This window comes from Triturus cristatus, chromosome 3_1, assembly GCF_964204655.1.
Source record: "Triturus cristatus chromosome 3_1, aTriCri1.1, whole genome shotgun sequence".
Classification (NCBI taxonomy): Eukaryota; Metazoa; Chordata; class Amphibia; order Caudata; family Salamandridae; genus Triturus; species Triturus cristatus.
The window spans coordinates 21399085-21426649 of NC_140583.1; the positions used below are offsets into that span (position 1 = coordinate 21399085).

The following is a 27565-nucleotide window of genomic DNA, read 5'->3' on the forward strand; positions in this document are numbered from 1 at the left end:
CCTTTGCGTTTTGTGAGGAGGCTCACATGTGGCTTGTGAGGGTGGCTCGTGTGTAGCTCATTAGCGGTGGCCTGAGTGTCTCGTTAGGGGGCTCGTGTGTGGGCTTGTGTATGGCTTGTGAGGGTGGCTCGTGAGGAGGCTTGTGAGGGGGTCGCATGTGGCTCCTGGTTCATGAGTGGCTGGTGAGGGGGGCTCGTGTGTGGCTGGTGAGAGGGGCTTACGTGTGGCTCGTGAGGGTGGTTTCTGAGGGGAGCCAGTGTCCTGATTCTGGCGTTGGAGTCTCCATCTGCTTAGGAAAGCACTTCCCATATCTAAAGTGGCACCGGACGAGTGCTCTCACACAGCTCTGAGGCTACAGCCATCCTCCCTCCCCATGCCCTGTGCTCCTCTTGCTGGCAAACATTGCAGTTCCTCTCAGGATCTCAAGACCCTACGAGGCTCGGGCGGATTCTGGAGCATGGAGTGAGCTAGTTGGTTTCGTTTTGCAGCAGGTAGACTAGTGCTTAATTTGTGCAGGTGTTTACCAGTGCTTGGCACTGAATGAATCCCCGTAAACCTGCACATATTTATGGGGTTACAACAAATGATGGTGCCGTGTGTCTATTATTCAACAGAATCCATCAGTGCGGCATTTATTTAAAAATGATAAATCTAGCATATAGCTAATTCTGACACTGGCATTCGGCACCGGTGGCAGGAGCTATTGGCAGTTCCTGCTGCTGGGGGCTCCTGTGTAGAGCTTGGGCCCTAGCACTTAATTGTTTACAAATTAACGACTGAGGTAGATGTCTCAGGACCAGTCCTGGGACATGAATTCACAAGTGCATTCTTATCTGGGTGACAGGTCTCAGGAAAAATTGACAGGAGTGTTCTTATCTGAGTGACCGGTCTCAGGACCAATCCTGGGACATGAATTGAAAAGTGCGATCTCTTCACAAAGTGACCGGTCTCAGGAACAATCCTGGGACATGAATTGACAAGTGTGATTGCTTCGCAGATAGACTGTTCTCAGGAGCAATCCGGTGACATGAATTGACAAGTGCGATCTCTTTGCAAAGTGACCAGTCTCAGGAGCAATCCTGGGACATGCATTAACAAGTGTGATCCCATTGCAGTGTGACTGGTCTTAGGACCAATCCTGGGATATAAATTGACAAGTGTTATCTCTTCGGAGAGTGACAGCTCTTAGGACCAATCCTGGGACATGAATTGACAAGTGTGATCCCATCGCAGAGTGACCGGTCTCAGGAGCAAGCCTGGGACATGAATTGACAAGTGTGATCCCACCGCAGAGTGACTGGTCTCAAGACCAAGCCTGGGACATGAATTGACAAGTGTGATCCCACCGCAGAGTGACCGGTCTCAAGACCAAGCCTGGGACATGAATTGACAAGTGTGATCCCACCGCAGAGTGACCGGTCTCAAGACCAAGCCTGGGACATGAATTGACAAGTGTGATCCCACCGCAGAGTGACCGGTCTCAAGACCAAGCCTGGGACATGAATTGACAAGTGTGATCCCACCGCAGAGTGACCGGTCTCAAGACCAAGCCTGGGACATGAATTGACAAGTGTGATCCCATCGCAGAGTGACCGGTCTCAGGAGCAAGCCTGGGACATGAATTGACAAGTGTGATCCCATCGCAGAGTGACCGGTCTCAGGAGCAAGCCTGGGACATGAATTGACAAGTGTGATCCCATCGCAGAGTGACCGGTCTCAGGAGCAAGCCTGGGACATGAATTGACAAGTGTTATCCCATCGCAGAGTGACCGGTCTCAGGAGCAAGCCTGGGACATGAATTGACAAGTGTGATCCCATCGCAGAGTGACCGGTCTCAGGAGCAAGCCTGGGACATGAATTGACAAGTGTTATCCCATCGCAGAGTGACCGGTCTCAGGAGCAAGCCTGGGACATGAATTGACAAGTGTGATCCCATCGCAGAGTGACCGGTCTCAGGAGCAAGCCTGGGACATGAATTGACAAGTGTTATCCCATCGCAGAGTGACCGGTCTCAGAAGTGATCATGGGGCATGAAGTGACAAGTGTGATCCAATCGCCGAGTGACCGGTCTCAGGGCCAATCCCGGGACATGAATTGACAACTGTGATCGATTTGCAGAGTGACTGCTCTCAGGACATGAATTGATGTGTGATCTCGTCACAGAGTGATTGGTCTCAGCATGTGTGGTCCCTCAGGAGAGAGCAAGGTCTCGGGAAGCATCTTGGTGCATCGAGTGACATATGGTTTGAAAATGCAGGGAAAGATCTTCGGACCAATCCTGCGTTGCAGAGACATATGAAGTCTCTTACTGAAGTGCAAGTCTCAGCCAACGTTTTTTAGACATGTAGTTATTTGTGGTCTTATAGCAGAATGAGACATTTTAAGACCTATCCTGAGGGATTGATAAACATATGGTTGAGGGAGAAATATCAGGGACGAAGGAGCTGCACTCAGACCTGCATACTGAACCAGAGGGACTTGTGAATGAGCTGTCCTGGGATCTGAGGCAGAGGGACACTCAAATGAGATGCCCTCATCACTGGGTACTGAGGCAGTGGGACCTACGAATGAGCTGTCCTGGATACTGAGGTGGTGGGACCTACGAATGAGCTGCACTTAACCCTGGACACTGAGGCACAGGAACTCACGAATGAGCTGCACTCAACCCCGGGTACTGAGGCAGAGGGACTCACGAATGAGCTGCACTCAATCCTGAATACTGATGAAGAGGGACTCACGAATGAGCTGCACTCAACCCTGCGTACTGAGGTGGTGGGACCCACGAATGAGCTGCACTATGGAGCCAGTGGGACGTACGAATGAGCTGTACTCAGCTTTGAGTACTGAGGCAGTGGGACTTACAAATGAGATGCTGTTAGAAGTTGGCTTGGCATATGCTGTTCACTAGTTATAGTGGCCACCTTGCGCCAGTCCAATTCGACTCTTGGTAGATAGGTTTAAGACAACCTTTTAAAGAAAGCTATCCTAGTGGTAGCTGTGGAGAGCAGCCTTCAGGCTAAGTCTCTGAGAAATGTAAAGCAGCTTGTTTTACCTTATAATCTCTTGACACCACACAGGAATATATATCAAATATATATGTATTTATTACTAGACACACTCTACTAATCTCTTTATGAGATTAGAAGTCAGGAACATATGCAAATATCAACGTTTCACAATAAGTAAAGCACAAATATGGCTGGGGCCCTAGGGGCGTACCAGACCATATACTAAAAAAGAGGTTTAGGAATGTCGACTTGCAGAGGGACAAGGCCTAGGGCCTGTAGAATCGCTGGGGCTTCACTAATTCACCCAAGGCAGGTAAGTAAAAGACCCAAGGGAGACGCGTGCAGTGTGAGAACACAGCCGAGGGTTCCCTATTGATTTCAATGGAGCAAGTCGCGGTTGGATTTTTAAAGTTTAAGGGTACTTCTAGAGAGTCTACAAGCAAACCACTTACAAGGTAAGTAGTTCGAGGGCCAACACACACTAGAGCACCGGAGTTACCTCACCCAGGGAAGCCGGGTGCATAGGTATCTTTTGGTGTCGGGTCGCGTCGTCGTTTTCTATGGAAGCCAAAGAAGTTTTGCTGCTTGTGAAGACTGAAGAAGTGTCCGGTGGAATCCAAGGCTGGATTCAAGGTGAAGAAGACCTGAAAGCAGAAGGGACAGTGTTCACAGTCACTTGCCAGTGACCCGGGGCCAGGAAGATGGATGCCCACGGAAGTCGGGTGATTTCAGGTGATTAAGGGTGTTTTGACTCTTCAGCCACGAGGTCCAGGAGGTGTCGAGGACGACCAGGAGCTGGATTTGGAGTGTCCCACAAAGTCTGCAGCTTACTGAGGTGTCGGCAACCGGATTGGAGCTAACAAGCCTTGGCAACAGCAAGTCTCGTGGAAATTGAAGAAAGTCAGCTGTGGAGACCAGTAAGGTCTGAGGAACTCACCCAGCGAGGGTAGGTGAGGGCAGGCCTGGAGCAACCAGGGGAGCCCTTTGGTTCGATGAGAAAGTCTTCAGGGGACCCACAAGCCAACGGGCAAGGGATCGCGAAGACGCCTTGTGAGGATTCACTTCACAGGAGCCCACGGTCACTCGGGACGAGGTAGGCCTCTGATTTTCAAGGGAAATCCTGCTGGAGGCTTGGACCACTCGTGGTCCAATGCACAAGTTCGTAGAATGTTGTGAAGGGGTTGCACTCGACAATAGTGCACGGTACCCGGGTATTGCTCTTCCTCATCACTCATGGGGTCCACTCGCCTCAGCTTTGCTGGGGACTCACAATGGCCGTCAAGAAGTCAGGAAATCTACTTCCGGGGCTGCAGGGACTTCGGACTCCGACGGGAGTGGGAAAGTTTGCGACCGTTGATTAGAGTTTTTGGTGCCTGCCAAGCAGGGGAGTCACTTCTTGACTCCAAGGGAGATTCTTCTGTCTTCCAAAGGTAGTGGAACGTCGAAGGGCCAGGATTCTTCTTGTAAAGCGTCGTCCAGGGATATCTAGTTTGCAATGGCAAGGGTTCCCTATCTTATACTAAAAGAAAGGGAGGGACTAGCTTTATGACCACTCCTCTGGGAGGGTCAGGGTAGGGGGTGGTAACACCCACTTCCCTTTGTACAGTTTCGCGCCAGAGCAGGGACAGGTAGCCCCTGAACCGGTTTGAGCTGGCATATGCACAGAGGAGCCTACTGCTCCTTCAGCGCAGGACTTCAAAGCACTCTAGGAGTGCACCCACCCAGCTCCAATACACTAAATCCTGTCTGGAAGGTGGTGACACCTCCCTGTGACAGGATGCCTATTGTTGGGCCTCCTCCACTGCGAGTTTCAGTCAGCAGCAGAAGGGCAGCCCAGTGTCTGTGCTGGTGGCATCCATTTTGTGATGCCAGAGCTCTTTCAGATTTCTACCGTGTTTCCACAGTGGGTACATGTCGTCCCCTCTAGAAGGGTGGGATCATACTCCCACACCAGTTACTGGTGTGGGGTTATGATTCCAAGTTGTTTGACACCAAACACGACATGTTTTGATGCAGGTATTCCAAAGTTAGCATTTACCGGTAGGTTATAATGCACTTAAGAGTATATGGTTTAACCGCATCCACAAACAGCCATAGAGAATAGACTCTGCCAGCTGCAGAGGGGCCCTGCTCATGCAGAGGCACCCCCTCACATTGTAAACCAAGCAACCTGCCCTCAGGATTGATAGGGCCTGCCTTAGGGGTGACTGATAGGTTTATATGTGTGTGTATGGTGAGATATAGGAACCTATACCTCATTGAGGAGTGCTAACACTACCTCACCCAGGCTGCAGTAGCAGGCCTGTGGTGTCAGATTTAGTCTGCTTCCCAGGGGTGGCATAATACATGCTTCAGCCCCTGGTAGGCCTGTGAAGTACCTATGCCCTTGGTACCCAGGGTACCATATACTAGGAGCGCATAAGGTACCACAGCATCCAATTACTAGTGCATCTAATATGCACTCCAAGTTGTTTCGAGAGAACAGAGAGACTGGGGCCCTGATTAGCAGGGACCCAGCCAGACTATAGCCAGAAACCAGTGTTAACATCAGAAAAAAAAGTGGGGCAACATAAGTGCAGATCCTACTCTCCTACAGCTGCACTCGGCTTTGAGTAATGAAGCAGTTGGACTTACAAATGAGCTGCACTTGGCTTCGAGTACTGAGGCAGTGGGACCGAAGAATGAGCTTCACTCGGCTTTGAGTAATGAGGCAGTGGGACCCACGAATGAGCTACACTCTGCTTTGAGTAATGAAGCAGTGGGACCCAAGAATGAGCTGCACTCGGATTTGACTACTGAGGCAGTGGGACCCACGAATGAGCTGCACTCAGCTTTGAGTAATGAGGCAGTGGGACCTACGAATGAGCTGCACTCGGCTTTGAGTACTGAGACAGTGGGACCCAAGAATGAGCTGCACTCTTCTTTGGGTAATGAGGCAGTGGGACCGACTAATGACCAGTACTCGGCTTTGAGAACTGAGGCCGTGGAACCCACGAATAAGCTGCACTCGGCTTTGAGTAATGAGACAATGGGACCCATGAATGAGCTGTACTCGGCTTTGAGTAATGAGGCGGTGGGACCCACAAATGAGCTGCACTCTGCTTTGAGTACTGAGGCAGTGGGACCCACAAATGAGCTGCACTCGGTTTTGAGTAATGAGGCAGTGGGACACACGGATGAGCTGCACTCGGCTTTGAGTACTGAGGAAGTGGGACCCAAGAATGAGCTGCACTCGGCTTTGATTAATGAGGCAGTGGGACCCATGAATGAGCTGCACTCCGCTTTGAGTACTGAGGCAGTGGGACACACGAATGAGCTGCACTCGGCTTTGATTAATGAATCGGTGGGACCCACAAATGAACTGCACTCTGCTTTGAGTACTGAAGCAGTGGGACCCACGAATGAGCTGCACTCGGTTTTGAGTAATGAGGCAGTGGGACCCACGGATGAGCTGCACTCGGCTTTGAGTAATGAGGCAGTGGGACCAAAGAATGAGCTGCATTCAGCTTTGACTACTGCGGCAGTGGGACCCACGAATGAGCTGCACTCGGCTTTGGGTAATGAGGCAGTGGGACCTACGAATGAGCTGCACTCGGCTTTGAGTACTGAGGAAGTGGGACCCAAGAATGAGCTGCACTCGGCTTTGATTAATGAGGCAGTGGGACCCATGAATGAGCTGCACTCGGCTTTGAGTACTGAGGCAGCGGGACCCACAAATGAGCTGCACTCGGTTTTGAGTAATGAGGCAGTGGGACCCACGGATGAGCTGCACTCGGCTTTGAGTAATGAGGCAGTGGGACCCAAGAATGAGCTGCATTCAGCTTTGACTACTGAGGCTGTGGGACCCACAAATGAGCTGCACTCAGCTTTGGGTAATGAGGCAGTTGGACCTACGAATGAGCTGCACTCGGCTTTGAGTACTGAGGGAGTGGGACCCATGAATGAGCTGCACTCAGCTTTGATTAATGAGGCAGTGGCACCCATGAATGAGCTGCACTCAGCTTTAAGTATAGAGGCTGTGGGACACACAAAAGCGCTGCACTCGGCTTTGAGTACTGAGGCAGTGGGTCCCACGAATGAGCTGCACTCGGCTTCGAGTTCTGAGGCAGTGGGACCCACGAATGAGCTGCACTCGGCTTTGAGTAATGTAGCGGTGGGACTTATGAATGAGCTGCACTCAGCTTTGAGTACTGAGGCAGTGGGACCTACAAATGAGCTGCACTCAGCTTTGAGTAATGAGGCAGAGGGACCCAAGAATGAGCTGCACTCGGCTTTGACTCCTGAGGCAGTGGGACCCATGAATGAGCTGCACTCGGCTCTGATTAATGAGGCAGTGGGACCCATGAATGAGCTGCACTCTGCTTTGGGTACTGAGGCAGTGGGACGCACGAATGAGCTGCACTCGGTTTTGAGTAATGAGGCAGTGGGACCCACAGATGAGCTGCACTCGTCTTTGAGTATTGAGGCAGTGGGACCCAAGAATGAGCTGCATTCAGCTTTGACTACTGAGGCAGTGGGACCCACGAATGAGCTGCACTCGGCTTTGGGTAATGAGGCAGAGAGATTTGTGAATTAACTGCACTTTGCTTTGAGTACTGAGTTAGAGGGACCCTTGAATGTGCTGCCCTTGACCCTGCGTTCTGAGGAAGAGGTACACGCAAAATAGCTGCTATCGGCTTTGAGTAGTGAAGCAGAGGGACACGTGGATGAGCTGCACTTGACCCTGGATACTGAGGCAGAGGGACCCCCGAATGAGCTGCACTCTGCTTTGAGTACTGAGGCGGTGGGACCCACGAATGACCTGCACTCGGCTTTGAGTAATGAGGCAGTGCGACCCATGAATGAGCTGCACTCTTCTTTGAGTAATGAGGCAGTGGGACTTATGAATGAGCTGCACTCGGCTTTGAGTAATGTGGCGGTTGGACCCACAAATGACCTGCACTCAGCTTTGAGTAATGAGGCAGTGGGACCCATGAATGAGCTGCACTCGGATTTGCGTAATGAGGCGGTGGGACCCACGAATGAGCTGCACTCGGCTTTGGGTAATGAGGCAGTGGGACCCACGAATGAGCTGCACTCGGCTTTGAGTAATGAGGCAGTGGGATCCAAGAATGAGCTGCACTCGGCTTTGATTAATGAGGCTGTGGGACCCATGAATGAGCTGCACTCTGCTTTGAGTACTGAGGCGGTGGGACCCACGAATGAGCTGCACTCGGCTTTGAGTAATGAGGCAGTGGGACCCACGAATGAGCTGCACTCGGCTTTGAGTAATGAGGCGGTGGGACCCACGAAGGAGCTGCACTCAGCTTTGAGTAATGAGGCAGTGGGGCCCACGAATGAGCTGCACTTTGCTTTGAGTACCGAGGTAGAGAGACACATGAATGAGCTGCACTCGGCTTTGAGTAATGAGGCAGTGGGGCCCACAAATGAGCTGCACTATGCTTTGAGTAATGAGGCAGTGGGACCCATGAATGAGCTGCACTCGGCTTTGAGTAATGAGGCAGTGGGACCTACGTATTAGCTGCACTCGGCTTTGAGTAATGAGGCGGTGGGACCCACGAATGAGCTGCACTCGACTTTGAGTAATGAGGCAGTGGGACCTACATATGAGCTGCACTCGGCTTTGAGTAATGAGGCGGTGGGACCCACGATTGAGCTGCACTCAGATTTGAGTAATGAGGCAGTGGGACCCACGAATGAGCTGCACTCAGCTTTGAGTAATGAGGCGGTGGGACCCACGAATGAGCTGCACTCGGCTTTGAGTAATGAGGCAGAGGGACCCACGAATGAGCTGCACTCGGCTTTGAGTAATGAGGCGGTGGGACCCACGAATGAGCTGCACTCGGCTTTGAGTAATGAGGCGGTGGGACCCACGAATGAGCTGCACTCGGCTTTGAGTAATGAGGCGGTGGGACCCACGAATGAGCTGCACTCGGCTTTGAGTAATGAGGCAGTGGGGCCCACAAATGAGCTGCTTTTTGCTTTGAGTAATGAGGCAGTGGGACCCATGAATGAGCTGCACTCGGCTTTGAGTAATGAGGCAGTGGGACCTACGTATGAGCTGCACTCGGCTTTGAGTAATGAGGCGGTGGGACCCACGAATGAGCTGCACTCGGCTTTGAGTAATGAGGCGGTGGGACCTATGTATGAACTGCACTCGGCTTTGAGTAATGAGGCGGTGGGACCTATGTATGAGCTGCACTCGGCTTTGAGTAATGAGGCGGTGGGACCCACGATTGAGCTGCACTCGGATTTGAGTAATGAGGCAGTGGGACCCACGAATGAGCTGCACTCAGCTTTGAGTAATGAGGCGGTGGGATCCACGAATGAGCTGCACTTGGCTTTGAGTAATGAGGCAGTGGGACCCACGAATGAGCTGCACTCGGCTTTGAGTAATGAGGCGGTGGGACCTACGAATGAGCTGCACTCGGCTTTGAGTAATGAGGCAGTGGGGCCCACAAATGAGCTGCACTTTGCTTTGAGTAATGAGGCAGTGGGACCCATGAATGAGCTGCACTCGGCTTTGAGTAATGAGGCAGTGGGACCTACGTATGAGCTGCACTCGGCTTTGAGTAATGAGGCGGTGGGACCCATGAATGAGCTGCACTCAGCTTTGAGTAATGAGGCAGTGGGACCTACGTATGAGCTGCACTCGGCTTTGAGTAATGAGGCGGTGGGACCCACGATTGAGCTGCACTCAGATTTGAGTAATGAGGCAGTGGGACCCACGAATGAGATGCACTCAGCTTTGAGTAATGAGGCGGTGGGACCCACGAATGAGCTGCACTCGGCTTTGAGTAATGAGGCAGTGGGACCCACGAATGAGCTGCACTCGGCTTTGAGTAATGAGGCGGTGGGACCCACGAATGAGCTGCACTCGGCTTTGAGTAATGAGGCAGTGGGACCCATGAATGAGCTGCACTCGGCTTTGAGTAATGAGGCGGTGGGACCCACGAATGAGCTGCACTCGGCTTTGAGTAATGAGGCAGTGGGACCCACGAATGAGCTGCACTCAGCTTTGAGTAATGAGGCGGTGGGACCCACGAATGAGCTGCACTCGTCTTTGAGTATTGAGGCAGTGGGACCCAAGAATGAGCTGCATTCAGCGTTGACTACTGAGGCAGTGGGACCCACGAATGAGCTGCACTCGGCTTTGGGTAATGAGGCAGAGAGATTTGTGAATTAACTGCACTTTTCTTTGAGTACTGAGTTAGAGGGACCCTTGAATGTGCTGCCCTTGACCCTGCGTTCTGAGGAAGAGGTACACGCAAAATAGCTGCTATCGGCTTTGAGTAGTGAAGCAGAGGGACACGTGGATGAGCTGCACTTGACCCTGGATACTGAGGCAGAGGGACCCCCGAATGAGCTGCACTCTGCTTTGAGTACTGAGGCGGTGGGACCCATGAATGACCTGCACTCGGCTTTGAGTAATGAGGCAGTGCGACCCATGAATGAGCTGCACTCTTCTTTGAGTAATGAGGCAGTGGGACTTATGAATGAGCTGCACTCGGCTTTGAGTAATGTGGCGGTTGGACCCACAAATGACCTGCACTCAGCTTTGAGTAATGAGGCAGTGGGACCCATGAATGAGCTGCACTCGGATTTGCGTAATGAGGCGGTGGGACCCACGAATGAGCTGCACTCGGCTTTGGGTAATGAGGCAGTGGGACCCACGAATGAGCTGCACTCGGCTTTGAGTAATGAGGCAGTGGGATCCAAGAATGAGCTGCACTCGGCTTTGATTAATGAGGCTGTGGGACCCATGAATGAGCTGCAATCTGCTTTGAGTACTGAGGCGGTGGGACCCACGAATGAGCTGCACTCGGCTTTGAGTAATGAGGCAGTGGGACCCACGAATGAGCTGCACTCGGCTTTGAGTAATGAGGCGGTGGGACCCACGAAGGAGCTGCACTCAGCTTTGAGTGATGAGGCAGTGGGGCCCACGAATGAGCTGCACTTTGCTTTGAGTACCGAGGTAGAGAGACACATGAATGAGCTGCACTCGGCTTTGAGTAATGAGGCAGTGGGGCCCACAAATGAGCTGCACTTTGCTTTGAGTAATGAGGCAGTGGGACCCATGAATGAGCTGCACTCGGCTTTGAGTAATGAGGCAGTGGGACCTACGTATTAGCCGCACTCGGCTTTGAGTAATGAGGCGGTGGGACCCACGAATGAGCTGCACTCGACTTTGAGTAATGAGGCAGTGGGACCTACGTATGAGCTGCACTCGGCTTTGAGTAATGAGGCGGTGGGACCCACGATTGAGCTGCACTCAGATTTGAGTAATGAGGCAGTGGGACCCACGAATGAGCTGCACTCGGCTTTGAGTAATGAGGCGGTGGGACCCACGAATGAGCTGCACTCGGCTTTGAGTAATGAGGCAGAGGGACCCAAGAATGAGCTGCACTCGGCTTTGAGTAATGAGGCGGTGGGACCCACGAATGAGCTGCACTCGGCTTTGAGTAATGAGGCGGTGGGACCCACGAATGAGCTGCACTCGGCTTTGAGTAATGAGGCAGTGGGGCCCACAAATGAGCTGCTTTTTGCTTTGAGTAATGAGGCAGTGGGACCCACGAATGAGCTGCACTCGGCTTTGAGTAATGAGGCAGAGGGACCCAAGAATGAGCTGCACTCGGCTTTGAGTAATGAGGCGGTGGGACCTACGTATGAGCTGCACTCGGCTTTGAGTAATGAGGCGGTGGGACCCACGAATGAGCTGCACTCGGCTTTGAGTAATGAGGCGGTGGGACCTATGTATGAGCTGCACTCGGCTTTGAGTAATGAGGCGGTGGAACCTATGTATGAGCTGCACTCGGCTTTGAGTAATGAGGCGGTGGGACCCACGATTGAGCTGCACTCGGATTTGAGTAATGAGGCAGTGGGACCCACAAATGAGCTGCACTCAGCTTTGAGTAATGAGGCGGTGGGATCCACGAATGAGCTGCACTTGGCTTTGAGTAATGAGGCAGTGGGACCCACGAATGAGCTGCACTCGGCTTTGAGTAATGAGGCGGTGGGACCTACGAATGAGCTGCACTCGGCTTTGAGTAATGAGGCAGTGGGGCCCACAAATGAGCTGCACTTTGCTTTGAGTAATGAGGCAGTGGGACCCATGAATGAGCTGCACTCGGCTTTGAGTAATGAGGCAGTGGGACCTACGTATGAGCTGCACTCGGCTTTGAGTAATGAGGCGGTGGGACCCATGAATGAGCTGCACTCGGCTTTGAGTAATGAGGCAGTGGGACCTGCGTATGAGCTGCACTCGGCTTTGAGTAATGAGGCGGTGGGACCCACGATTGAGCTGCACTCTGATTTGAGTAATGAGGCAGTGGGACCCACGAATGAGCTGCACTCAGCTTTGAGTAATGAGGCGGTGGGACCCACGAATGAGCTGCACTCGGCTTTGAGTAATGAGGCAGTGGGACCCACGAATGAGCTGCACTCGGCTTTGAGTAATGAGGCGGTGGGACCCACGAATGAGCTGCACTCGGCTTTGAGTAATGAGGCAGTGGGACCCACGAATGAGCTGCACTCAGCTTTGAGTAATGAGGCGGTGGGACCCACGAATGAGCTGCACTCGGCTTTGAGTAATGAGGCAGTGGGACCCACGAATGAGCTGCACTCAGCTTTGAGTAATGAGGCGGTGGGACCCACGAATGATCTGCACTCGGCTTTGAGTAATGAGGCGGTGGGACCCACGAATGAGCTGCACTCGGCTTTGAGTAATGAGGCGGTGGGACCTACGAATGAGCTGCACTCGGCTTTGAGTAATGAGGCAGTGGGGCCCACGAATGAGCTGCACTCGACTTTGAGTAATGAGGCGGTGGGACCCACGAATGAGCTGCACTCGGCTTTGAGGAATGAGGCGGTGGGACCCACGAATGAGCTGCACTCGGCTTTGAGTAATGAGGCGGTGGGACCCACGAATGAGCTGCACTCGGCTTTGAGTACCGAGGTAGAGAGACACATGAATGAGCTGCACTTTGCTTTGAGTACGTGGTAGAGAGACACATGAATGAGCTGCTCTCAGCTATGAGTACTTAGGTAGAGAGACAAGTGAATGAGCTGTATTCTGCTTTGAGTGCTTAGGCAGAGAGATTTGTGAATTAACTGCCCTTTGCTTTGAGTACTGAGTTAGAGGGACCCTTGAATGTGCTGCCCTTGACCCTGCGTTCTGAGGAAGAGGGACACGCAAAATAGCTGCTATCGGCTTTGAGTAGTGAAGCAGAGGGACACGTGGATGAGCTGCACTTGACCCTGGATACTGAGGCAGAGGGACCCCCGAATGAGCTGCACTCTGCGTTGAGTACTGAGGCAGAGGGACCCCTGAATGAGCTGCACTCAGCTTTGAGTAATGAGGCAGTGGGACCCACGAATGAGCTGCAGTCAACCCTGAATATTGAAGCAGAGGGACCGACAAAGGAGATATGATCAGCTTTGGATACTGAGGCAGGTATGCACCCCTCTGGGTAATGAAGCAAAGGGGCTCATGAATGTGCGGCACTGAGGCAACGGGGCACATGAATGTGCGGCACTGAGGCAAAGGGACACATGAATTTGCAGCACTCTGTCCTGTTACTGAGGTAGAGAGTCGCAGAAAGGAGTTGCCTTTGACCCGGAGTATTGGCATTCAGTCGTCCCACAAAGTAGCAATCATCGGTTCTGGGTGTTGAGAGAAGAAGCCGTGGACAGGCTCTCCTGGGACTGCGCTGAGTAGCTGATGCACTCCTGGGTGTCGAGGCATCAGGCCTGCCATGGGTCTAGGACCAGGGGCAGCTTGGCAAAAGGAGAGGAGGTGGAGAAGGGTTGTGTCACTGCGTGACAAGGTAGGAGACCCCAAAGGGGTAACAGGCCATCCACTGTATTCAAGCAGCGGTAGCTTCTCGAAAGCTGTATGGTCACCTGAGCACAGAGCCTGCAAGGCCAGTGGTATCTGATTAGGTGTGCAAGGCTAGTATTTCTTTTTAGAAGTGACGAGTAGACTTGAACAGGGGCAGGGTCACTGTGTGCTGTAGAAGGTATTGGCAGGCTGGCCTGGTATAGAATGGGAATCAGTGCTTTTCAGTTTTAGAAGGTAGAGGCAAGGAGTGTAAGGAGACAGAGATGCAGTTTCTCTGTTTTGGAATGTGTCAGTAGGCAAGCATGGGTTGTGTCAAGTGCAGTGAGTTTGTATTTTAAATGATACGCTATGCATGCACGCCGTGGGCCAGGGGCTGTTTCTGTGTACTAGAAGTTACGTGTAGACTGCACAATCTGTCTTTGTATCTGATAGATACTTCTAACCACCGATTCCTCACTTATAGAATGTGTCCCAGGTGCCAGACTGGATCTGGAAACTTTTCAGAACTGCTTCTGCACACCAGCAAGTGTCGCAGTGCGGCTCCTCCATGACTTTGGTCCATCCCGCATATAAGCTCCACCCACGCACGCTGACGGTCGTTCCTTTGTTTCAGCCCCTTCAGATGCATACCTGGTGTTCTGTTCCCCATTTCATCTGTCTTTCCAACATCAACTAAAACTAAATCCAGTGTGCAAGGGAGCAATGTTTCCTCCTAATACTCCTGGCCTCGTAACTTGCAGAGACTGTTGGAAACAGAGGCGGGTGACTGATCTCCTCGAACTGTCTCTAGTGCTTGCGCTCGAGCGCGACTCGAAGTCATTCAAGAAGCTAGCCCTCATGCAACTCATGTATTGGTAGGTGAACCAGAACCAGGAAGTCAAGTTGCACGTCGACGAACACAAGAAATCCCGGGCCTTGATGTCATGGTCACACAAGTGGAAGGTAAGGACCGGCTTCTGTTCCTGAGGTCGTTCAAGTGAGATTCCAGTCGAACTCCTTCAGTAAGTCGCAGTCCAAACCTAAACACAAGAAGCGAAGCAGGACTCGAACCCATCCTGCCACTCTCATTCCAAAGATAAGAAGCAAGGACATCAATATACCAGACGGTCTCCCTCTGGATCCCCACTTGCGGGGCCAATTCCCCAGGCCGACCTGGGGAGAGGGGCTACAAATTCCTGGGCCATCAGGGATACTGCAACAGATCTAATCCGAAGACATGTTTTGCTAATATGTGGCACTCTTGTGGCTCCATCTGTTATGCCTTCAGACCCCAAGGTTCCGTAAGGACTGCCAATCGGGTTACTCCCAGCAGACCTGTCCTTGGTGCCGACTGACCCCTTTAGGCCTGTCAGGAGTGCCCTACTAGCTCAGACTTCCATCCTGGCGCCATGATCTGTGTCAGTCCACCCTTTGTTGATGCCGGCACCGCTGATGTAGGATCTGGTGCGGCTTCTAATGTCTGAATATGAATCGCATACAGCACAATCTCGAACTATGTCATAGTACAAAATCACAAACGCACAACCGGTCACCAAACAGCCTGATTAAAATACTGTTTCTCTTCTGTAACAGACTCCCTCAGTGGCTCCATTGTCTTCCTCGAGCAGGTTCTGATTAAAGCTTTCCACCGCTCAGAGGTGATGATGGTGGTGATGGGGAGGATGTAGCCCTACTCTTCCTTCATGGACTTCAAGAGGCCAGTGGGCTTCAATACCTCTTCAATACAGAGTTGAGCTTGCCATTTGGCCCTCCAATGGAAAAGAATGGCTCATTGGCAGTGGTAATCTGACGTGCAGCTGAAGTCTTGGACATCCTGCATTCCAATGAGGTTAATACAAATGCCATTTTGGAAGTCTTGCGGCCTTGGCCAGCAACATCTCAGCCCTGGCTCCTATTCAATGAGGCCTTCACTGATACTTGAATGGGCTCCTGGTGTGAACCTCTGTTCTTGCCTGCCCATGAGTAGGCAGGCGTAGCAACACAAAATGAGACATAAAAACGAACACAAAAAAACCCACAAAAAAGATCTCAAAAAGAGACGCAAAAGGAGACACAAAAGAGACACAAAAGAGACACAAAATGAGACACAAAATGAGACACAAAGAGAGGCACAAAAAGAGACGCATAAGGAGGTGTAAAAAGAGACGCAATACGAGCAGCAAAAAGAGACACAAAAAGAGACAAAACAAACACAAAAAGAAACACAAAAAGACACAAAAGAAGGCACAAAAAGAGATGCAAAAGGAGGCATAAAAAGAGACGCAATAGGAGGAGCAAAAAGAGACACAAAAAGAGACCAAACAAACACAAAAAGAGGCACAAAAAGAGGCACAAAAGAAGGCAAGTGGCCAGACGGATGCCTGGTGACCTGGAATTCCTCACAAAGCACCCTACTCCTGAGAGTCTGGTGGTTCAGGCTTCAGCCGGCTAGGTGACCCCTAACTCCCCCGGGTAGAGAGTCTAGGAGGATTGAGGGGTTTGTAAATGAGTGCTCTCTTCAGACAGCATGACATTGGGGTCTGTCAGTGCAGTTTGTTAGGCATGTATACACACACCCTCTGGGACTTGGCTAGTGAGATCTTCCTACAGTCCCTGAACATCTTAGGGCGGCATCACTGGCTCAAACAATTCAATGTGGTCCTGATGCGGGCGAATATGTGATTTGTACTGGCCTTGATACTACTGATGGTCTAGGAAGGGGAGTTGGCACTAGTGTGGTGCTCTGCCACCATGCGTGGATGCACTCAAAATTATTCTCTAGAGACATACAGGCTGCTCTCATGTAGATGCCTTTCGATGGCTTATACCTTTTTGGCAAAAAAGTCCACTCTGGTTTTAAGAAAACAGAGCCAGAGTATGTTCTCTGAGTATCTTGTCCCTTGGCAATCAGTTGCCTCACCAGTTCCAGACATCTAAAGGCTATTCTAGGAGGCTGGTGTACAGGCAGCATCAGTTTCTGCAATCACCCCAGTCTTTCCGAGGCTGGTGGCGTGGATCAGGCAGATAACATGCAGGCAATCAGGGGCACCAGTCTTCTCAATTCACTTCCCCTATGGCAGATGTTGCCAAGCCCTTTAACTAGCAATTAATGGTTCACATTGAGCATTTTCTTCCCAGGGCGGTGATTCATAACGTCCAAAAGATGGGTACTCCAAATTGTTCAGCATAGCTATTTTCTACTTTTCCTTTTTGCTCATCCAAATCTCATGCTCCGCCCCACCCCATCAAAGCAAATCTCAGGGGAACACCTGCTTATTCTGTGCAGTTTTTGCAAAGGAGCCATCAAAAGGGTTCCGGACTTGGAAATAGGAGATGATCGCTGCTCTCAGTATTTCCTCATACTTAAGAAAGATTGGGGTCTTCAGCCCATCTTAGATCTTTGTCCTCTGAATGCCTTCCAGAGGAAGGACACATTCAAAATGCTCACGCTAGCCCAGATTCTGACTGTCCTGGACCCCAGCGACTAGATGGTGTCCATGGCCCTGCAGGACGCGTATTTTCATATACCCATCCTGCAGTCCCACAGCCTTTACCCTCGATTCAGAGTAGAGCAGGAGGATTTTCAGTTTGCCATGTTCCACTTTGACCTCACCAGCACCACTCGGAGGTTCACGAAAGTGGTGGTGGTAAGTTGTTAAGACAATATTAGTATGTAGTATATTAATAAAAGGCAAATTCAATCACAAAGGAATGTATTCCTGATTCTGTGTTTTAGTTGTTCTTTCAGATTAATACTGATATAACGAACACGTGTTTCACCCTATAAAGGCATGCATGCCTTTTTCAAGGCTGTGTTATCTACAAGTAATTTCAATTGCATACATAAAGTATCTGTAGTCACAGTGAAGACAAACTTCTGGAAAATAGCTTCCGGTAAACATCGTCGCGCTCCCTAATTAGTCACTGGTCCATTTCACAACTTTTTGGCTCACGAACGGTGCCTGCACCCGGCCTGGGGCATCTTCCTGCCTAAAGGAGAACTTTGCCTAGGACCTTTTGGCAGCTTTGAAAACACGCAGTTTTGCTCGCTGGGAAGGTCAGTTCACCTGTTCGGTCCTGCAGGACATTTTGGTCTGAGTCCAATGCGCAGATCCTCCACTTTGAGTAGATATTGCTTTGGTATCTATTCTAAATCTGCAGTTAGAAATCTATGAGTAGGACAAGTTACTTAACTTTGGTAACACTTTTTCTGGTGGATACTAAGCCTCACTGCAGATTCTTCACTACCCTCCCCCGTTCTCTAGAATGCCTCTTTTTAACATCTAAATGTTCCCAAGTTTGTAATCCGCACACTGGTACAGATGATTGTGTCATTCTCCGAGTCGGACAGCACGGAAATAGTCAAGCAAGAAACTGATGTCAGTGCACATGGGTGGCGCTTATAGGAGACTCTGCTCCGGGGTGGTATGGTCTAGAGCCAAGGTGATATGGAGCAAGTGTGGCACCACTTGGCAGCATCCAGGAGAATTGCTGAAATCTTTCCTGATCCAGTCTGGCACCTGAAGATGAGGAATCTGTGGTATCCACCAGGAAGAATGTTACTGAAGGTAACTTGTACTTTAGAACATACAAGTAGGCTTGAATGGCATTGTCCGGGCCTATTTCTGTGTTTTAGAGGGCATGAGTAGGCATGCATGAAGTAGGGGCAGGGTCATTATCTTTGTTTTAGGATGTTTTAGTAGATAAGGCATGTATGGTTTTCACGCAGTATTTTTGCATTTTACAAGGTAAATGTAAATGTAAAGGTACTTATAGAGCGCACTGTCACCAGACGGCCACCTTGCGGTGTCGCCTTTGCGGTTTCCTGGCACTGATAGTCATACCGCTGTGGAACCCCTCCTGGCTTTCCCTGTGAAGTGTCCACTCCTGGGCACCCCCAGGGTGAAGCCAGGCATCCTTAGCGCTGTTGGGGCCAGTGTGGAGGCTAAGCAAGCTATTGCCCAGAGTTGCAGCGTGGGGCCCATGATTAGAATAGGCACCGAGGCGAGAATAGACAGGTCCGAGGAAATTTGAGCCCGAGCCCCACCGAGGCGGGAATCGAACCCTGGTCCCTGGCCAGAACTCTGCTTCAGGGTCTGCCACTCTAACCATTGTGCCACACTCCTCTACCGGTAGGCATGTGCGGCGTTGATGCAGTATTTTTGTATTTTAGAAGGTACAGATAGGCATGTTCGGTGTTGATGCAGTATTTTTGCATTTTATAAGGTACGGGTAGGCATGTGCGGCGTTGATGTAGTATTTTTGTATTTTACAAGGTACAGATAGGAATGTGCGGCGTTGATGCAGTGTTTTTGTATTTTAGAAGGTACAGATAGGCATATGCGGCGTTGATGCAGTGTTTTTGTATTTTAGAAGGTACAGATAGGCATGTGCGGCGTTGATGCAGTATTTTTGTATTTTACAAGGTACAGATAGGCATGTTCGGCGTTGATGCAGTATTTTTGTATTTTGGAAGGTACAGATAGGCATGTGCGGCGTTGATGCAGTATTTTTGTATTTTAGAAGGTACAGATAGGCATGTGCGGCGTTGATGCAGTATTTTTGTATTTTGGAAGGTACAGATAGGCATGTGCGGCGTTGATGCAGTATTTTTGTATTTTAGAAGGTACAGATAGGCATGTGCGGCGTTGATGCAGTATTTTTGTATTTTAGAAGGTATTAGATAGACGTGTATGCTATGATGCAGTATCTGTTCTAGAAGGTACGTATAGGCACGTTGATGCAGATGCACTGGATGCGGCAAAGTGCAGCGTCTCTGTTTTGGCTGGTACAGGTTGGCATGCATGGGGTGCGGTAAGCTGCAGTATCTGTGTGTTTTACAAGATACGGGTAGGCCTGTGCAGAGTTGAGGCAAGATTGGTTACTTTGTGGTTTACAAGGTTCTTAGATGCACGTCTGTTAGGGTGCCAGATGCAGTATTCTGGGCTCATATCCGATTCTGAATGCATCCATTGGATAGGACACGCATAGGATTTTTGAGGCACTTGACATGCTTCTATGGCATCAGTAGTGCCAACCCTGGGCTCGCGGGCCCGTTTATCATGTGTAATTCTTGTCTCTTCTTTTTACTCTACAGCTTCTCACCCACCTTGTCGTTCCGGAGAATTCATGTGTAACAGTGGGTTGTGCATCAACGCTGGCTGGCGCTGTGATGGTGACTCTGACTGCGATGACCAATCTGATGAAAAGAACTGCAGTAAGTTTTTCATCATTTTCTATCCAAGTAACAACGTTTAGCAGACCCCTAGAGCTCGCTGCATAACCACAGGATGCCCTCAACACAAGGGACAACAAAGTCTGGAGGTTTCAAGGCTGCTGCTGGCCTCCTGGTGTACATTGTCTGGCAACTTGTGGGGCTACACGGATACTGCTGGGAGATTCTACAGTATTGGATCTTTCATAGCTTCACAAGCTTGAATTATTCCCCCGCATCAGGCTGGGAACCCTCGGAAGTCAATGTTATAGCAGCGTAGCTGGCATTGAAAACAAATGGGAAAACCTTTTTCCATGGTCACTTCAGTTCAGACTGCTGCTGGGTTTTTGACTCAGAGAGTTTGCTAATCAGACCTTCGAGCCTGTGCCCTGACCCTTAAATGTGTATGTTTGATTGGCTTATACCCAATTGACACAAGCTAATATATTTGTATGTCCCTAGTATATGGTACTAGGGGTACCCAGGGCCTATACGTTAGCATGCCCCTCTCAGGGCCTATAGTACGTATTGTGCCACCCAGAATGGGGAAAGGTAAAACATGACTCCAAGCCTTCCACAGCAACCTGGTAGAGCAGTCTAAAACTGTCAACTTGACTTGCCATTCTAATCAATTGCAAAACCCAAACTCCCTTTTTAAGATGTGTGGGCCACCCTTATAGCAGGCCTATCGAGTTCTAAGGCGGCAGGGTGCAGCACATTTAAAGGTTGAACATGTGCTGAACATGTTCTGGAAGTAAAAACCCACAAAATGTTGTTTTTACTGGGAGAGAAATTGGTAGCCCCATTGGCGAGTGCAAAGCTGCATGCTGACACCTCAGCTGGCCAAACTTCTGAATGGGATTACCAAAGTTGGTCCTACAATGCATCAAATAACTTGTTACATTAAGCCCGAAATTAATTTAACTTGTTGCCACATACAAATTTCAGAAAGTTGCCATCCTGTCGCCCAGTTTTCTAGTGACCATTTGCTAAGGCTGGCCACAAGACAGCTTTCTGCCCGCCTGGGGAGACAGGTCACTGGCTTCCAGTATAGCTAACAATAGAGGCCTGTAACTGGAGGAGGTTTGACCTCCTCCTGGCAAGAAGCCACATGAGGTGTTGGCCCAAAAGGAAAGCTTCAAAATTTGAGCTGCCTTTGAAGGACAAATGGTGGACGCACTAGAGAGAGGCTGCTATTTGTTCTGGTAGAAAGGTCGGCGTTTGGGACAAAGAGGATGAAACACTGACCAAACCTTTTTTCAATGGATGTGTAGTGCACAGGTAGCCACACCTCTAGGGCGGGCTACCGAGCTCCACACACCGAAAGGGGCCCAGACATCTTAGGAGTGGGCAGTGAAGAGCACTCTGCGATAGCTAAATACCACTTTTCACAGGAAGTCATCATCATGTGGAAGGAAACCTAGTAGTCCATTGGCTAGTGACAACAACCTCCCCTGAGGACACATTCTGGGCATAAAAGGGGCACAACTGGCACTTAGATCTCCCTTGCATGGAGAAGAGGACCGTAGAAGGACAGCTTTGCTGACCCTGGGAATGGCAATGAAGAGGCTGCATCGAAGTTGGACTGCACCCGCTGCTCCTTGGGCTAGCGAAGAGAGGACTGCACCTGCTGCTCCTTGGGCTAATGAAGAGAAGGAGTGTGCCTCTGGTGTCCGGCTCAAGGAGAAGTCATCCCCTGAGCCCAGCTGGAAGATGAGTCAGTTGCCTGGCTTCCTGTTCGCAGCACAGGGCGCCAAACCTGAAGAAGCCTGCCTGGGCGAGTTGGTAGCCCAGATCACCTGATCATCGCTTCTCTCCACAGTGCGGTTCAGGAGTCAGAGACCTGGCTCTCAAAAGTTGCATATTTACATGAAATAAGCTCCCTGAGAATTTTGGAATTTATAGAGATATGTGATGTGTCCCTCCCAACGCTACTCAGTAACAAGTGTTGGGCATACAGAAAAATAAAACGGATTGTCCTCACACACCACCTGTTGTCATGCTTCATCATAGGACAGTCCTCGCTCTGCAACACCTTCGTTTGATGGAGAGCGGGCCTACACTTGGAGTCAGGGAGGGACCAATGTAGCATCCTAAAACAGTTAATTCGCTAGACATGACACTTGGGGCCAGATGTTGGTAAATTCAATTTTGCGAGTTCCTAATAGCGATTTTTACCAACTCGCTATTAAGGACTCGCAAAATTGAATGTAGGTAGGAATCGCAAAAATATTTGCGATTCCTTATTATTCCTTAATTGCGAATCGCAAATTGAGATTCACAATTAAGGAATCCAATCCCATTCATTCCTATGGGCCACGAGGCCCATAGGAGTGAATGGGATTTCCGCACGCAATTTGCTAGTCACCAAGAGGCACTCGCAAATTGCAGGTTCAATTTAAAGGGTGCAAGGAGTTAATAGGACACCCTATTGCACCCCTAAAATAAGCATTTGTGCACATGTGGCGCACATTCATGCCCTAAGGGCATGAATGTGTGCCACATTGCACTTTGTAAAAAGCCAAAAAGTGCTTTTTGAAATGAAATCGAAAAATACCACCAACTTGAAGTTGGTGGTGTTTTGCGATTCCTTAAGGCAAAATCACAATTTGCGATGCCTACCAGCATAGCATTTAGGGAATCGCAAATTGCAATTCTCTAAATGCTTGAGCAAAATAAGGAATCGCAATTTTGCGATTCCTTATCTTGCGAGTAGGTTTAAACTTACCTACATTGCAAGCAGCCAAATAGCGATCGCAAACGCTTGCGCTCGCTATTTGGCTTCCTACATCCGGCCCTTGGTGATTAAAATCAATTGCAGAGATTCGGGGATTTACTACGCCATCACCACTTACCGTCAACATGTTTCTGCCTTGTGGCTCAATTGAGTCTGTGGCTTTCATCAGGATGGTAATACTGAATCTTAATGAGGCACCGTGCTTTGCCTCCAAACCAGAGTGACCTGTGTCTACCTCTTCACTAATCTCGCTTTCCAATACCTCAATGATGGGTTTTCTACGCCCCATGGAAGAAGGGCACAAGGACCTCTGTAGTCACACTTTCGTCGAGGTGCTTCCCTTCCGGCGAGCCTAGATGTGTCTGCTCCTTCCTTATGTGTTGTGTTGGGAGGCCAGCTCACCCTTGAGACCCCAGAGCCTCTAGTTCCCTCCATGGGGTACCTCCTGGAGGAGTGTGTTTATATCTCAAAAGTTGCACTCAAGTCTTTTAGACCCGGGAGAGTCATTGGAGTGCAGTGTGGTCACCCAGAAGGAAATATATTGCCAAAAGAGGGGAACTGCTGATACAGCTCGGGAAACAGCAGTCGAGTGGTGACTAAACTTCTGCTGGACTAAAGAGGACTGCGAGGGATGTCGACCCTTGTGGCCAATGTCACTCCACCAAGACCGTGGACCAAGTAGTGGCTCCCATCAAAGCCTCAGCAGCTTCAGCATCCTGAGTTCTCCCAAAGCCTTCTGAAGCAAGCGAGACCAGCAAAATGAAACCAATTGCCTCTGACAATAAAAGGAAGAGAAGGAGAGTGAAAAACCAGCCTACCAATGCTAAGTAAGAGAAAGGAGAGTGACGAGTGTGCCGGCCAATGGTAAGTAATGGGTGGGCTCTAAGCCCCTTTTTAGATTATTTTTATTTTAAGAACAAGAAACTTGCAAGAAACATCTCATTTGGTGCCTCAGGCGAGGCCTAAAATGAAAGGAACAAGACTACGAAAGACCACACCGAACCCAACCACTAGAAGGTGGAATAATGCAGAGCAGATGAATCCATAAGACTGTTCTAGCTTCACAACTACTCCTACCGGTAAGTAACCATTTTGTTTGTACTCATCCAGGATTGCCAAGCAGCAGGCAGGACTTAGGAAATTGTTGAATCTAAGCAAAACATAGTGTTGTCAGTGTATGCCATAGAGTCAAGGCTAAAGGAGCGTTTACGAAGCAAAGGATGAACATAAATGTGGAACAATGGGGAGCCCTGGAGGACTCTGCTAATGTAAATCTGCTGATGTGCACTGCAGGGCAGATTATGAGGTTACAGAACTATTGCTGGGCTCCTGGCGGGCACTGTCTGGCAGACTGGGGTCACTGGGATACTGCCGGGGGCGCCGACCTGCATTGACTACCATCTGTATTGTTACAGGGACACCGCTGGGCTCCTGGTGGGCATGTTGAAGATCAGCTGCTAGGCCTCCGGCTGTAAGCAGACACATTGCAGGGTTGCAGTCCACACTTTGGTGTGTGCAATGCTAATCCAGTTTTACTAGATAACTGTTGATAAGCCGGTGCCGGGCCGTCAGCCAGGAAGCTGTGACAGTCTGTGACTTTATGTTAAATTATTATTTCTTCCATAGTTTAAAACCTAGAGCAGTTCCATTTGAACCCAAGCTTGTTAACACTTTTGAACTGGGGACTAGGCCCCTCAGTCCGAGGATGCTGTAGGCAGCAGAGAGTCATCAGATGCAGGCAGGGCAGGTAAGCAGGCATGCTTGGTGGCTCACAGGGCCAGGATCTCAAGTTCAGCAGCCGTGGAGAGACATTTTTAGGATTAGGCCAGGGCTGTTTCTCTACTTTAGAAGGTACGGTTACGCACCTGTTCTGTGCATGTCCTGCCCACACTGTTATTTCAGGCACTGTGCGAAAATGGGGTTCTATTGCTGTACCCCCAAAACACTTTTTGCCTGGATTTTGAAGCATCTGTGACTGTGAAGTACTGGGTCCCTGCTGTCCAGGTTCCCAGTAGCAGTGTTCTCTCCCTAAAACTATTCCACAATTGGCCCCTCATGACCCATATAAGTCCCTAGTAAATGGTAGCTGGGTATCTAGGGCATTGAGACTGAAGAAGACCCCCCAAGGCACCCCTCCAGTGTGCAGACAAAACAACAAAATCGACATGACACACTGCCTGAGTGTCATGCCAACTACCACTGCCTAAGATATAGGTAAGTATGCAAAGAAAAAAGGGAACCCTATGAGTCAAGAGGGACCGAAGGTAAACAATATATTACAAGAGACAGTGGTCCCTACCAAAGGAACATAATATTATAGGTACAGAACTACAAGTAGAGCTGTGTTGGTATACATCCAAATTGAAAGAATTGTGTTTATTCAAACATTCAATAAAAACAGAAGGAAACAATACAAGTACAACCCAGTGGGTAAAAGTGGCGGGGTATGGAAATCACCAGATTTCCAGACCTCAGGCATACTGATCTTCTTGCTCTTCCGACACATACTCTGACAATTGAAACGGAGGACCTTACCGACACGGAAATTACTTCCACTCCCGTGTATTCCTATTCAGGCTATCTCTCAGACATATAGATCTCCTTGTCCTGATGATGATCCCCCCATTTTTTGTTGGGATCGAAACGTGGTCGACACCCACACCTTGACTCGAATATTTATTTATTTGTTGATTAATTAAAACCATTACAAAAAAAGGACATAAATAAATACAAACCAAACACATTGACTCAATTATGATTATGTTTTATGTGGAGCACGAGATGTTTCTCGCACTGTGACTGTTGTAAATATGTATAATTGAAAGTCACTTTGGAAGCGAATGCCTGAAGTCTGGAAATCTGGTGATTTCCATACCCTGCCACTTTTACCCACTGGATTGTACTTATATTGTTTCTTTCTGTCTTCATTGGATGTTTGAATAAACACAATTCTTCCATTTGGTTGTATATACCAACACAGCTCTAATTGCAGTTCTGTGCCTATAATATTATGTTGCTCTGGTAGGGACCACTGTCTCTTGTAAGATATAGGTAAGTCACCCCTCCTGCAGGCCTTACCAGCACCAAGGCGGGGGGCACTATAGCTCAGGTGTTGCATATCTGCATGAACAGATATGCCCCATACAATATATAATGCAAAATTAGGGCCTATTCCTTAATGTTGTAAGTGCCAGTGAAGCCATATAGAGTGAATGGGCTGGAAACTCGACAACTCAAGTTCTACAACACCATGATGGCTTCTCTGAACACAAGAGTGTTTGGTACCAAACTACTCCTCTCAATAAACCCACACTGATGCCAGTGTGATATTCTTTTCACCATTTACTCCGAGACACCTCAGAGGTGACCCCTGAAAACCTACCGACCGTGGTGTGGGCACTGACTGGCTTTAGACAGCCTGCCACACACAGACATTTCTGGACCCCTAGGTGGGAAGCTTCTTCTCACTGGGGCCAGAAACAATGCATATCTTGGGCAGAGGTGTCACACCTCCTCCCCTAGGATGGGCCAATGCCAGAAGGGGAAGCTTCAAAGGCCTGCCGCCTTTGTAATGCGACCTCCTACCTCTGCTGCTAGCAGCAAATGGTAGCCCCCAGTTTACACCCCCACTGTAGGCGGGAAAACTTAGAAGGGCTAGAAGGTGTGCCCACCTTTGCCAACTCCATCCCTCAAGTGGAGGAGGTGAAGGTAAGCACACTTTTCAGTCCTCCCCATCTTGAAGATGAGGGGACTCCTCCGGTCAGGGCTATGTCAATGCCCCCTCACACTGAAGGGTGGCATAATAGTGAGTGGAGTCACCCCAGGTGAAGTGCCCATTGGCCCCACATAATACTCCTCTAAAGTGAGAGGCCAATAGCAGTATACTGAACTAGAAGACATGGGCACTTTGCTTCTATAAATGTGATGTTACCTTTTACGCTAGTGGGGGTTCACTCACTTACCCTTCATAACATCTAGAGACACTTGCACACAACCTACACAACTCTGGCCTTCATACCCCCCAAAACCCGTTTAGGCTCGACCAGGTAGCAGCTCTGTACTCCCACATTCCCAAAACAGTTCCCAAGATACACAGGTTAGCATGTGGGGGCCAGATATACAAAGCTTTTTTGAGGTTGCTAACGGCCCGATTCTGCAAATCGGGCCGTTTGCGGCCGCAAAAAAGCATTTTTTATGTACACATGCCCAATTTGCAATTCGATAACCTATTACCAAATCGCAAATTAGGTTTGTGGTTCGATATTAGAAAGGGGCGTGTTTAGGGCGCCCCTTCCTAATACCGACTCTCAGGGGTATGTGTGAATGTTTTGCGGTCTTAAATCATTTGCATTTTACTGCCTGCTTGAAGTAAGTGGTAACCCATTTGCAAATGGGAAGGGGTCCCCAGTGGACTTCTTCCCCTTAGTTTGTAAAAACGTTTTTCTTCTAAAGTAGAGAGTGGTACCGCAGACCACTGCCTACTCTTAAGAAATTAAAAGAAAATTGTTAATTTTGAAACGCATCCCATTTTCTTTCAAGGGAAGTGGGCTGCATTTCAAAACAAAAACTGCTTCATTTAAAAACAGTCACAGATATGGTGGTCTGCTGACCCCAGCAGGCACCATTCCTGTGATTTTTGCGATTCCCAATGGGTCGCAAACCGAGACCTACCTTATGAATACTAATGAGATAGGTCTATTTGCGACCCACTGGGAATCGCTAAATGTGTCAAATACACATTTGTACATTGCTGTTTGCTATTACCAAATAGCGAATAGCAAAAATTC

The 27565-nt window shown here is 49.5% G+C and overlaps 1 protein-coding gene across 8 annotated transcripts in view; it reads left to right on the top strand.

The window, feature by feature from the left end:
* LRP4 (LDL receptor related protein 4) overlaps positions 1–27565 on the top strand; it is a 507202-nt gene that overhangs the window by 246749 nt on the left and 232888 nt on the right. For 7 of the 8 annotated variants that reach the window (XM_085646645.1, XM_085646639.1, XM_085646647.1 and 4 more), the window contains exon 7: positions 19925–20044. In XM_085646645.1, the coding sequence (XP_085502771.1) occupies positions 19925–20044 (120 nt within the window). Of the gene's footprint in view, positions 1–13021; positions 13462–19924; positions 20045–27565 lie in introns of those variants that run through there. The other variant, XM_085646648.1, reaches the window with a different exon arrangement.